We start from the raw sequence: 13,594 nt of genomic DNA on the forward strand, positions 1-13,594 counted from the left end.
CTTTCTGTTCAAGTTTCTTTTTACTGTTGAGCCTTGTTAGGAATCAACAGAAAAATGTAGTGCATAGAACAGTCATAAATCTTTGACATCAACAGCAATTTGCCCTGACGCTAATGACAATAAAAATCAGTGCTGTTTAAATGACCTGGGCTTGGGCACAGTTAATTAATGATTGTTAAGCATAAATATTTAAACTAGAAGGGAATCCAAATTCTAATCCAGCTGAAAATATTCTAGGAGGTCATTCTTTACCTAAGAAGAACACCAGCACAGACCTACATGAAAATGATATTTTTCCACTTTTCCCAAGTCAATATTCAGGGCCACACCCTGTTGTTTACAATAAGAAGGGAAATGTGAAATATGACAGAGATACTAATTTGGCACAACCTTACTGCTATACAGAGAACACGCATCCTACTTACTTAGGAAAAGTCAGAAGAAAACCAGATCATTTCCTTATTCAGAAATCCAAATATGCTTCAGGCCCATACACTCACTACTTCTGAGGTGCCAATGGCCACAAAGAACCAGCCTAACCTTACAGATGCATGCAGTTCATTTCCTGAAGAGTAGCTTCACCTTCTGCTACTCGACCAAAGCCTTTTTCTTCTTATTCAGATTACTCTGAACAATATAATGCATCTGAGGAAAACAGGACAGGGTGACTAAAAAGTACATATAGGCACATTCTCTAAAAAGAGATGGTTTACACAACTGTGCATGCATGACAGTTACATGAAGTAGGAAAAGCTGCTGCCCTGTTTAGTGCTAAAGCACCCAAGACAGCCCTCAAGAAATTTGCACTAGATTTTTGATATTTTCACAATTCAGAGACATTACTGAAGGAGAAGGAAAAAACCTGACAACAAAAAAGAAACAAACAACAACAACAAAACCACAAACTAGAAAATGAGGAAGTGTCTCTGGAGAGTGATTAATCCTCCCAGAAACAACTTCAAAGTGAATTTGGTTCAGCTGCTCTGGATATCGGAATGCAAAACGGCATCTCACCAAAGTTTAAAAAAATCTAAAGGTTCACATCTGGTCTCAGCTGGTTGACTAGACAGTTGGTGGAAAGATACAAACAATTTATCCACCTTAGCACTGAAGAAGGCTGGACAGCAAGGTTAGCCTTGATATTTAATTTTTAGAAGGCTCAAGACTGACAAGATGAACTGCACCTATATCACAAGATGTATAAATACAGAAAACTGGATAAATAGGACTAAAGGGAGTAGAAATACTGTGTTGGAAAGCAACTTAATGTAGTCAAAAGTGTACAACATTTTTATGCGGATAAAATTGCAAATACATGATAGGCTAAAAATACAGAAGAATCCCATAAATGTACCCTTGTACAGGAGTTTGTAGCTATTCAGAATATCAGCTATACTATCTATCCTCATTTCCCCCAATTAAAATGTAAATTTAAAGAAATACTTGCACATTAAAATTTCAAAATTGAACAAAAAATTGCTTTGAGAAGAGATAATTTGACAAGAAATTACTTTCTCTGTGCAAATAAAATATCTGATCTGAAGCCACTTTGATATTTACTATTTCCAGAATTACAGAAAAAATTTTACTGTAATGTCCCAAGATGAAATGAGCCTACATGATCTCTGTATTTGAGCCAATCTTTCAATTTCCTCATAATTACAAGAAGTTTTCTAAATGCTCTCGGGATAATTAGATGTTCACAGTATAGCAGGTTTTGTCAGTAGAGTTTTCAAGAGAGGTATCTATGCAACTTGTGCTTATGTTCTACCGTAATTATTCTGGGCTATTGCCAAAAAAATAACCTGTTTATTTAACTCTTTGTTCAACAAAGCCAAACACAGAGCTAGTGAAAATCAACCTTATTCTGTGCTATTTTTTTTCCAAAAGAGCAAAATTAGACAAAGTATAAGGTAAAATTCAAATTCTGGAACTTTGTGTAAATAAAACCCCATGTAGTTAGAAATATTGTGTGAAGTCTACCTTTCCAGCTCTGTATGCATTCCACAGCATCGTTACCGAACACTTCTTAGTTGTTTCTCCAGGTGTTTTCATTTTTCTTATTCAATTGTGGGTCCTTGGTCTTCTTTAACAGTGAATTGACATACAGTCCTGTTGGCCTTACAGAACCAATCCATTCAAAGTCAAAAATCTGCTAATATTTTATTTTGCAGGATAGGTCTCTCACCAAAGCAGATGTTCTAATAAATTAATCTGCTCAGTCTTATTACAAAAATGAAGGATGAGAACTTGGGTCAGTTTAATCCAAAAATGGGTGTGGATTTGTGTAAGTTTATACCTAAATACAGGTATCTACCCACTCACTTGGAAACATATATCCAGATTTGAATTAAGTGACAAAAATTATAAACCATCAGCAAACCCAATCTACGTTCAACTGCAGAAAATGTGTATTGTAAAATAAAAGCAAGCTATATAAATATGCGTAGAAGGAACGTGTGAATGACACACCTCTGTTGCTGCAGATTTTGCCATCTGGAGATGTGCATCTCTTCTTGATCTCCCAGGGGGTGATGTCACACTGGAATTCACATTTATCTCCATGCCAACCAGCCTCACAGTAACAGTTTCCACAGTAACACTTTCCATGGCCTTAAGCCAAAACAAATTTTATACAGTGAGAAAGAGGCAAGTTTTTAAAAGGCATTAACAATTTAACTATTTTGATCTTTTCTTTTAAAAACTTTTGGTGCTAGAATCAGAATAGAAACAATTTATACACCATATATGCCTACATAAAATAAGACAAAGGATATCTGAATTATACTTTTCCCCATCTATTTAGAATATGTTTTCATTTAATCACATATTAAATCTAATCAATAAACACTATGAAAATAACACCAATGTTAAGCTTAATTTTTGAACTTTATAGGTAAATGTAATAGTTAAAATTTAAGCACAGCCTTAGATGTTAAGATAGGACATGCCCACCATACTTGGCATGTCTAAGAAAGCATTGTGTGTTCTTGACTCCTCAGATAATCTCAGCAGAGGGACCTTGATTTACAACAGTCTACATTGTATATGGCTTCCCTTCTTACCTCTTAAGAAGATGTCTCAACATGGATAAACCAGTTCATGAAAGATAAGAATTAGTAAAATGAACCTTTTAGATGTTAACAAATCATACATCTCCCAAAAGGATAGCTGGGTCACCCGAGGCTTGATGAAACCAGTTCCTGAACATTTTGATCCACTAATGGACTTCTGCCATGTGCTTCAATGACATAAAGCATTTAAATTAAGTAGCTGCAACTCTTACTAATCTTAAAGTCATAAGATAATTCTTTACTAGAAGGATCAAATCAGGATCTAGTCCTTTTTTACCTCTAGGTATGTTAAGCTTAGTAGACCTGGTTGTCTCTATCACATTCCAGTCAATTTATATCCTTAACTATCAAGAGTGCAAATTTAGACCTGTCGAATACATTTTTTTTCCTGTTTCTACAATTACACATGGAATTTTCATAACAATTGTTTGGTTACATGTCACAAAATAACAGAAGATAAAAATACCATCTTATTTAGATAACAACAAAGACAGTCTAAAATAATGCTTATTACCGAAAGGTTATTCTTGAACTGTGGACAAGAAATAAAGGGGAAATGGTGAAGGAGTAAATTAATTTGATCTACTGGCAATTTTTGCAGATTAAAACATCACTACTTCATTCTTCACTCACACTTGTATAGTCCTCAAATAAATACTAATTAAATGATACAATTTACCACTACCTCTTGCTCTTGACTGAAGGCAAAATCATGCCATTAGAGAAAAAAAGCCTTAGATAAAAAAGATCAGGATCAGATTTCAATTTGCTATAAACCATGATACTTTATTAAAAATAAGCTGCAACTTAAACTTCCAAAGTTTATGTAACCTCAAATAAAAAGTGATACAGTCAAATGACTGATAAAAATCCAACTGAGGCAGGAAAAGCTTGATGCATCTTTGTAACTCTGCCCTACCTAAGAACTGATTTACTTAAAAATACAGTCCCCTTGTGCAAAGATTAAAATGCATGTTATCCATATCTCAGCATGGCATCGTATGCTTTTCCAGGATAAAATCCCAGTTTACAGCTGCAGGCTTTAGAGACATGTGTGTAAATAGAAGCTTTTGTTTTTTCATTAGTTTGATCCTCCTGAATTGGCTTGCTTTGAAGACAAAATCTTCAAGACCTGTCTATACCTTCAAGGGCAGTAAAGGGTATGTAGCAACTAAGTAGGTACTATACAAACTGTAGAAGTACAACAGGCACTGGAGTATGTCCAGGGACCATTGCTAGCTAAGCAGAACTGGGTTGGAACACTGTTTCTGTATTTCTTCATAAATAAACCTAAATGATTCCTGTGGTGGAAATCCTGTGAAACAAAAGACAGCATAGAGGGTATTAAAGGAGACATTGGGATGAGAGAGAGAAGCAGTAACCATATAGGCATGTGAAGTCTGCTTTTTCTGTGATGAAATTATGTACCTTTGACCTTGAGTTCATTTGCTGTCCATTTTTCTGCTTAAGGCCTGGTTCAACATATGGTTATGTTCCATAGAGGCATGTTAGAAAAGAAAAGCAAAATCTAACACTCATAACCTAGATGCACAAACTTTTCAGCTTACAACCATCTAACTAAGTCAAGCACACTATTAGTTTACACCTTATATTTACTTTAGAAGGCTCCAAAACTTACATAGGGTATCAGGGCTTTTATACTGATGAATCACAGACCTTAGCGACTTGAATCTACCAACATTTTTTTGTCCTTTTATATCAGCATACTTTGATTTCTGCATACACATAAAACCAGATTTTTACAGAGATGCATCTAGTCTGGTTTGGAATATGGCACCATTGGATGAAACAAGGGGAAATAAAATCTAAGAAGAACCTAACAATATAAACCAGCAGTGACACAGGTGGGGAAAAAAAACCTGACAAAAACAGCAGACAGAGAACTTACTGGAACTAAATAAATGGTAGATTTTTATCATATTTGGTACCATATGTAAAGGTTACAAGCAAATAAATGTAAATAGAATCAGTGACACATAAAAATTAGTGCACTCCATTCATTTTATTTTAGGCAGTTACTGGAAATATTGTACCCCTGGATTTGGACTTCAGAGGACCATTCTGTCTACCCTCATTTAAAATCCCTACCTAATCCTATGCAAAAAAAAAAGTTCTTTTTGCCTTCAAAGGCACTTAAGAAAATCAAATTTATTTTATTCTCTGTGTAAGGATAAAGAGATAAAGCTATTTTACACAACTACTCTCTTTCTTTATACACAGACACAGAGCAAGCACTATTATCAGATTATGACTAGCCTAAGAGCAGTTCTGAACCCTCCTGTACGCATACAGACACAGTATGCATGTGTACAGCTTGAAAAATAATTGTAGCACTTTCCAGCTCAAGGACAAGCCTCCCTAGTAATATAGGTGACAGCATTTATAATGCCATAAATGGTGTGTATTGTACAATATTTAATTGCCAGGTTCCTATCTTATAATGAAATGAAAGCAGTTATAATTTTGGTTGCTTTTCTATCTATCAGCAGAGTTCACTCCATCTTATTCTCTTGCCTTTCCTATGACAGATGAAATTTTTCTTCATTCATTCCTTTCCCTTTTTATCTCCTGAATTGCTTCTGAGTTCTCATCCTACATTTATTCTTGTTCTTTTTAATTTTTGCTTCCTTGACAAAATTTTTAGTGAGCTATTTTTCTTTTGTTTTTTGGTATGTCATCCATCTTGCTCTCATCTGTGTCACAAAGCATTCACATTTCTTATATTCTGCTGAAGACAGACACACTAAGCTATGAATTACCTTAGTGAATTACCTTGTACAATCCTCTTTGCCATTCTTGCAAAAAGGGGAGGGTGTCACAAGATTTCTTCATTCTTTAAACTCCTGCTTAGCTCATGTTTGCATCTGAAATTCCCACTTACAGTTTGCAAGATAAAATAAAACTATATTTGCAAGAATTTAAGTCATACATTCAGTAAAGACATTTTCTAGGTCGACACAATTAAATGATTTTATAATAGCCTATATTAATCTTCACCATTCTTCTTGTACTCACTAAAATACATACCTGTACAAACCTCTTCTGTCTCATCATCTATGCATTCTCTGTCATCACATTCACAAAATTTACCATAGACGAGTCCATTTCCTTCTGAGTTTACACATTTACACCTGCCACACTGACATGTGCCTGTAAACATTTAAGACAGTACTCAGTGATTGCAGTTTATGGGAAGAGTTTCATTAGTCCATCAGAGATGGTACACATTTTATTTCTGAGAAGGCTGAAACCTAAAGATCATCCAGCCAAATAAAGACAGACACAAAAACAATCCATATCAACAAAAAGCCTAATCTTAGCTGTAAATAGATACAACATTCATGTGGTTCATTTTTAATAAGGAGTACCATATTTTCCTAAGTAAAATTTACACCTGGAATTGTCTGTCTGACTTCATACAACTGATGTATTGTGTTGGGTTTGTGTGTGGTGGGGTTTTGGTAGCAGGGGAGGGAGATACAGAGGTGGATCCTGTGAGAAGCTTCTAGAAGCTCACCTGGCTCCAAGTCAGAACTGCCTCTGACCAAGGCCAAGCCAATTACCGACAGTGGCCGTGCCTCTGTGAGGCATGTATTTAGGAAGGGGAACCTGGGATGAGGAGTGGGAGTTGTGAGGGATATACCTCTGCAAACACCAAGGTCAGAGCAGAGACTCCCCTGCAGCCCGTGGTGAGAGGTCAGGCTGTGCCCCTGCAGCCCATGGAGGTCCATGGTGGAGCAGATGCCCACCTGCAGCCCGTGGAGGACCCCACGCCGGAGCAGGTGACTGTGCCTGAAGAAGGCTGGGACTCTGAGGGAAGCCCCCACTGGAGCAGTCTGTTGCTGGGAGGACTGCAGCCCACGGGAGGGACGCACGCTGGAGCAGTTCATGAAGAGCTGCAGCCCGTGGGAAGGACTTATGTCAGAGAAGTTCGTGGAAGACTGTCTCTTGTGAGATGCTGGAGCAAAGGAAGAGTGTGAGGAGTCCTCCCCCTGAGGAGGAAGGAGCGGCAGAAGTAACTGGTGATGAACAGACCGCAACCCCCACCCCTTGTCCCACTGTGCCGCTGAGGGAAAAGAGGTAGAGAAAAGTTGGAGCAAAGCTGAGCCCAGGAAGAAAGGAGGGGTGGGACGAAGGTCTTTTTAATATGTGGTTGTATTTCTCACTGTCCTACTCTGATTGGTAAATTAGTGGTGGAGGTGGTGGTGTTCAAATTAAATTGATGTTCTTTTTTTCCTTCCAGATTCCAATCTGTCTTTCAACCATGACCATAATGGGTGAGTCATCTATCTCTGTCCTATTCTCGACCACTGAGCCTTTTGTTTTATTTTATCCTCCCCATCCCTGAGGGGGAAGGAGTGAGCGAGTGACTGCATGGTGCTCAGTTTCCCTCTGAGCTTAAACCATGACATGTATGAAGTCAGGTTTGGAAATTATATCTTCTACCCACTGAAAGGAGAAAATTTAATTTAGTCATCTTTTCAGGAATGAAGTCTGTTTTTTTCCAGTTCCACAGCCATGTTATATGAGAGTAACAGGGCATGGTTACTGAGGACCTGAAAAGATGTCTGCCTAAATTCACGAAGTTCCTTTGCACCCTAGTCTCTAGTCCCTTTTCTACAGCTATCATCTGAGGATTAAAATTTTGTAAGTATAGCCTTGGAGAAAAAGCCAGGAATCAAAGGAAGGAAATGTTAGTGAGGAACATCTGCATGAAGACCTTATGATCAGATGTCAGGAAAAAAGGACTCAAGCTAGAAAGCAATTACCACAGCAATACATTAATTCTACAACACACAAGCTAATTGCAGAGAAATAAATTCACAGCATTATTAAACAAACCATAAGTATTATAACAGCATATCAACAATTTTACTGAAAAGTGCATCTTTTTCCAGTGGTGTTGATGTTCACATTGCAAGTTATTTCATTCATTTGAAGAATTGTAGGAACCTCTACAATAATATCTTGTTATTTCAGGACTTTGAGCCAATCTAACTTTAAGCTTTTAGGGCTCATTTTTCTTCAGCTTGTGGGTGATGTCTCATAAAAGAGTAGATCTTGCAAGAACATTAAGAACTGTAATAAAGACACTTGCTGATTTGTCAAAAGAAAGATGGGTTTTACCCATGTCAGACCAGTGAGTGATTTGAGAACACAGGTCTGCCTGAGATTCTCCCCCAATGTATGTGCCCTGAGGAGTACCAAATGCCCCTTTGGAAGTGTAGAGCTGTTTTTGCCTCACAACATAAACCACAACAGAAAACTTTCTGACATAAGGAAAAGCCAGAGCACTCAGGTGATGCAAAGGATGGAAATGGGTTTGTAAACAAATCTCTATTCTGTTACCTCTGGTCTGGTCGCACATTTGCTTCTTGGTCTTTTGAGTAGAGTTGCTCCCTCACCTCAGTGGCTGCCTTTCACCATGACCCACCCTCCCAAACAGAAAAAGTTTGTTTTGTTGCTCTCAGGGAAGGAAGAAGTCTCCCTTTTCCCTCACAGAATCTATCTGACCTGGAGTGCAGTTGCCAGGGCAAAGCAAACAACTGCTGCCTTCTTCTCCTCCTGAATAACATATAAGAGCCATAAATAAACATATTAAGGAGTTATACAGTCAAAAAATTAAAAATACCATAAAATCACATTAGAAATGAAACTATTGCCATGTTGGTCATATAAAAGATACCCCTTTTCCCTACCTCTATCACCTTCATTAAAATTTTAAGGGCAGGAACTTTGTGCAATACCATGTTAACTGGGGCCTTGTGGTCAGTGGGCTTGCATAAGCTGTTTCAGCAGTTACTGGACAGCAAGTATAGATTTTTAAAAAAAGGAACTTAATTCACAAGACTCATACTTCTCATGTTACATCCACACTTATTTTAGAAAACATAGTTATTGACACAAAAGAAGTCCTCCAAAATAGAAGCTTTATGCTGATATTACACAACTAGTTTGCAGAAACCATTTTATACTTAAACATTGCAAATTTTACTAAATATCATATTAATCCAAACAAAGAACAGAAGAATGGGGCTCTGTGACATACTTGACCAGTCTAAAAAAGTAAACTTTAAAAATATTTGCAATAGCTGATATAATGAAATAATACAACATAAGTAATCTACAGAACTGTGATTATTTACTACAATTACTTGGAAAATAAATACAATTAAAAATTATGAGAAAACTGTCTTATTTACAGATAATTCCCCAACAGGAAAAAAAATAAAATGGTAAATTGATTCATAAATTGGGCATCTAAAGAGGTCAGACAGACTGTGTCCTAAAAGTGTCCATTCCCTCCCATTGACTAGAAGTGGAAATTGCTCATATAGAGAATCTCATTTTAGGTAGGATGCCCTAGTTGCTCTGACAAATGATTAGGAACAGTTGAGTCAGAAAAGTTAAATTTTAGGTGGATCTTGATTGGTTCATTAAAAGAATTACAATAAATGGTTATCTGTGTGACAGCAGAGGACTGTTTTGCAACAACTCATGTCATCCCTTCCCATCTTTTATTGGCAATTGAAAAACAGCACTCAGACCCCAAAGGCAATGTTGCCAGTAGATCAAAAGGCAAACCCATTAAGACAAAATATGTATGGCTACAGCCCATCAAAGCTACCCCAAGCTCCCTAGCCTGTCCAGTTTCATACCAGCAAAACCAAAAACATTTATTCTTCTCCTGATCTCACAAACACTTCCCTCTTGGCCACTTTTAGTGGTTGTTCAACTACATTGGTTTTCCTGTGAAGACTCAGTGATAGACAGACTGGGGCTACTTCTAGCCAAGGAAAGAAAGAAAAAAAAAAAGGTCTTAGCATTCTTGTTTAAGTACTTCGACTGATCGCAATGAACCATGCTTATTTTTGAGAGTCAGTTTCTCATTTAGGTGTCTCTCGCTTGTTAGCCAAACAATCATGAGTTTCATATAATCTATATTATTGTCATAAATGAAATGTATCATTTACTCAGTATGCTGTATGCTTAAGATTTTATTTTAAATTGGTGTCACATCTTGTCATGAGAGCCTAGCTTCTCTGTATCAAGACCACAAATCCTTTGGGTCTTTGGTCATGTCAGCAACTACCTTGCGTGAAATTTAGTTGTATGAAAATGCATGGACCCAGACAGAAATTAAAGGCCAGTGATAGTGAGCAGAAATGGGGTTCTTGAAACATTCTCTCACTCAGAGATCAATGCAATGGAAAAACTGGAAGGCAGTTTCTGGTCTCAAACCATGACTGGTAGCAAATGTCCTTCAAAATTTTACCATTCAGCAGTGAAGGCTTCTAAAAGGCTGTTTCTTTGTCCTCTGATTTATTTAAGGAAAGGACTTCCCATTTAAGTTAGGATGAGTTATAAAATTATAGAATTAGAAAAAAGAGAGTTACCAAATCAGAAAAGTGATGATGGAAGTACCCCATTTAAATGATCCAGCAGATCCTCCACAACTGTTTTTAATAATCATTGTTACAGCTCAAAAGTGTCCCAAAAAACTGTACAGCTTATAAATGTCCTGGAAAAATATTTGCAAATGCCATTTCTGCATACTATAAACACAAAAAAATGACATCACTTTCTGTGTTAATGCCATTATCACAACCTTTTGATGGGCAAAATACATGACACAGCTGCAGTTTCACCAACCTAAATTAGCTATGGATAAACTAGAGTACTGAAGTAGGCATTTTGAATCAGTGCCCATCATATGCACAGGAATAGGCCAATAGGAAAATTCAGCATTTTAGTATACATACGGTTATTTCTCAGTCTCTTGAAACATACTCTACAAAATTCCTAATTAGAAAAGAAATTACAGTGATTCTCAAGATAACACAGGGAGCACATCAAGCCATCAAAAGCAACAAAAGACATCTTACCTGCACCAGAACAGATGATATCTTGAGAATTCTTGCACATTTCATTGCTTTTCTTCCGTGTAAGATTGCAAGTAGTTGGATACTGACAAGCTTCACCATACCAGCCTTCATCACATTTGCACTTCCCACAGTCACACTTCCCATGGCCTAGCAATGGAAGAAAAGAGTGTGTCAAGTCCCTTTTTTCATTCAGAAAGTGATATTTTCTAATCCAACTTTTAAAATAGATTCCATCAATTGTTGCTTTAAATTAACATGATGAACAGATTCACTCAACATAGTTCATATGCAGTTAAAACCAGAAATGAATAAATATGATCTTAAACATGAGGAGACACTTGAAATCACCATGACTTTGAAATCTGATGTATGTGATTTTGATAGGTCTACATATGAATTCTTATTTTAAGAAGGAATACAGAACTAGAACATCCTGTATGAAAAATAGACTTTCTTACTACTTTCATCTCTTTCTCATTCCCGTATATTTGTTTACTGTTAACTACTATTAACACAAAACTCCAAGTGCAGAGATTCCATTCACCTCCTTGCCCAGCTGTAGGCAAAGAAGAGGTAGAAACTGCAGCCTGAGGACACAGGAATAAGTCTTATGGTACAAACCCTGAAAACGAGCATGGAGGGGGACAGCTACAGCAGAAAGCAGTAACTCCCTCATGCAGCAGCAGCTGCAGCTCCTACCTCTACTGACAGGTGCAAATTCTTCTTCCTGAAGCCTCCTCTGGCTACTGGTTCCTCCAGCCCTCTCCCACCCACTTAGACTTTACTTGGCTGCTGCTGCAAAACTGAATTTTGTCTTTAAATATTGACATAATATTGGCAATGTAGTATATTTTGATACTCAGAGGACTATATTTATTTATGATTATTTGCTAAGTGTGAAGTATCTTAAAGAACCAATGCAGCTTCTCAGTCTATTAGGACATGGCATGCTAGCCTTCTGTCAGTTGAATAATACATTGCTTAAAATTTGTAATGTATCTAATAGCATGAAGAATTATAAAAGGAAAGTTTGTTTTTAAAAATTCTCTAGTTTTCTTGAAAATTACCCAAATATTCAGATGAATTAACAATTTACACTATTTACGTTGCACATTAAGCATCACGTTCCACACTAAATTACAGGTGCAAATTTTAAACACTTAATTCTTCAGCATTCCTTTACAATTTTAGGTAGTAAATGAGAAAACAATTGCAAATCTTTTAAACTAGAATATTCAATTTTAAAATAAATACCATTTGAATGTGTATCTGATTGACAGAAGAAGATTCCCTTCCAACCACTACATCTCAAAAATAGAATCTTATTGCAGTCTATTTAAATGCATCTGTTGCCTGCAGTTAGAGTCAACTGCCTGGAAATACAAGCCCAGTCTGCTGCCAATAAGGAATTTACATCACTATTGTAAATAGAATATTTTAATGAGAAAAAAAGAGTATCTTCTGTTGCTCAATAAAATTTTGTTTTCCTTCTAAGATGGTTCTAAGACAAGATACAGTTCAATACCTGAAAAAACCAGTTCAACTCATATGAGAGTCATGTTAGTTCTTGTTTTAAAACAGGAGTTGTCACCTTAAAAATTGCTGAATAACTGTTGGTAAAGGACAAGGAAAAAAAAAGTAGGATATAAAATATGTAATAAAGACCTACTCTTGTGATTACTCTGCTTCACTGACAGGAAACAGCATAAGCCATTTTGCAAAATAGTGAGAAGTCCTAGAGTAGCTTAAAAAACCTAAAGACAAAACATAACCATCTCCCCATATTTTCCTTCCTTTCAAGGATTACTTATCACAATGACTTTGCATTCTCCATGTCGGGCACTCTTGTGATTTAACAGCTTGATGTCCACTGGTGAAGAAAGATGCTCTACTAAAAGGAGGACTGATTTTCCCATTCCCATGTCTAAATGACAGAGTAAGGAAGAAGCCACTGATGGCTAGTACTGATGGGCCAGCAGCACTAACCTCTCTCAGTTAGAGATGCACTAATCTAACATATGGTGCATGAAGAAAAAAAATCATTTCACTTGAAATTCATACAGCCTGCTTAAAGAAAATGAATAAAAGAATTTCATGAGAGTAGTCCTACAAAGCAGTTTCTTGGCTTTATTTAACAAGAAAATACAAAAACCTGAAATTAATGAAATTAAACTGAGAGAAATAATGGAAGATCTCTTGCATGCAACTGAAAAGAACTATAAGGTATGTAACTAATATGAATTCGCAAAATTGCATTAATGATTTTCACCTTGACCACCCCCTTAAAATATCTTCATTTTGCCAATTGAATATTTTTTTTAATTGTAAAGCAATGGCAATATTCTGCCCCAAAATTTGGGTGAGAGGACTATATTGAAGTGTAGAAGGGCATAAAACTGCCTGCAGTAGCTTGTATAACTCACTGTCTCTTCCCTGTCACATAGATGATGCAGTAGATCTGCAAGTCAGTTTGACATCTTCTTGCTTATTTCCTACATCCACATGTACCAATCTTATGGTCTTCCTCATGGCAAAAATAGTGATGTAATGAACTATAAACCAAGTACGTGATAAGCTGTAAGAAAATTAGAGAGGGTAAAAATTGTTTTGCAT

The 13,594-nt window shown here is 36.6% G+C and overlaps 1 protein-coding gene across 1 annotated transcript in view; it reads right to left on the reverse strand.

Moving 5' to 3' along the window:
• ITGBL1 (integrin subunit beta like 1) overlaps positions 1 to 13,594 on the reverse strand; it is a 153,935-nt gene that overhangs the window by 81,634 nt on the left and 58,707 nt on the right. Inside the window, exons 3-5 of the mRNA XM_074859328.1 lie at positions 10,982 to 11,128; positions 6,123 to 6,245; positions 2,473 to 2,613 (exon numbers count right to left, since the gene is read on the reverse strand). Coding sequence (XP_074715429.1) covers positions 2,473 to 2,613; positions 6,123 to 6,245; positions 10,982 to 11,128 — 411 coding nt within the window. The remainder of the gene's footprint in view (positions 1 to 2,472; positions 2,614 to 6,122; positions 6,246 to 10,981; positions 11,129 to 13,594) is intronic.

Source organism: Strix uralensis, chromosome 2 (genome assembly GCF_047716275.1).
Source record: "Strix uralensis isolate ZFMK-TIS-50842 chromosome 2, bStrUra1, whole genome shotgun sequence".
In the NCBI taxonomy this organism is placed as follows: Eukaryota; Metazoa; Chordata; class Aves; order Strigiformes; family Strigidae; genus Strix; species Strix uralensis.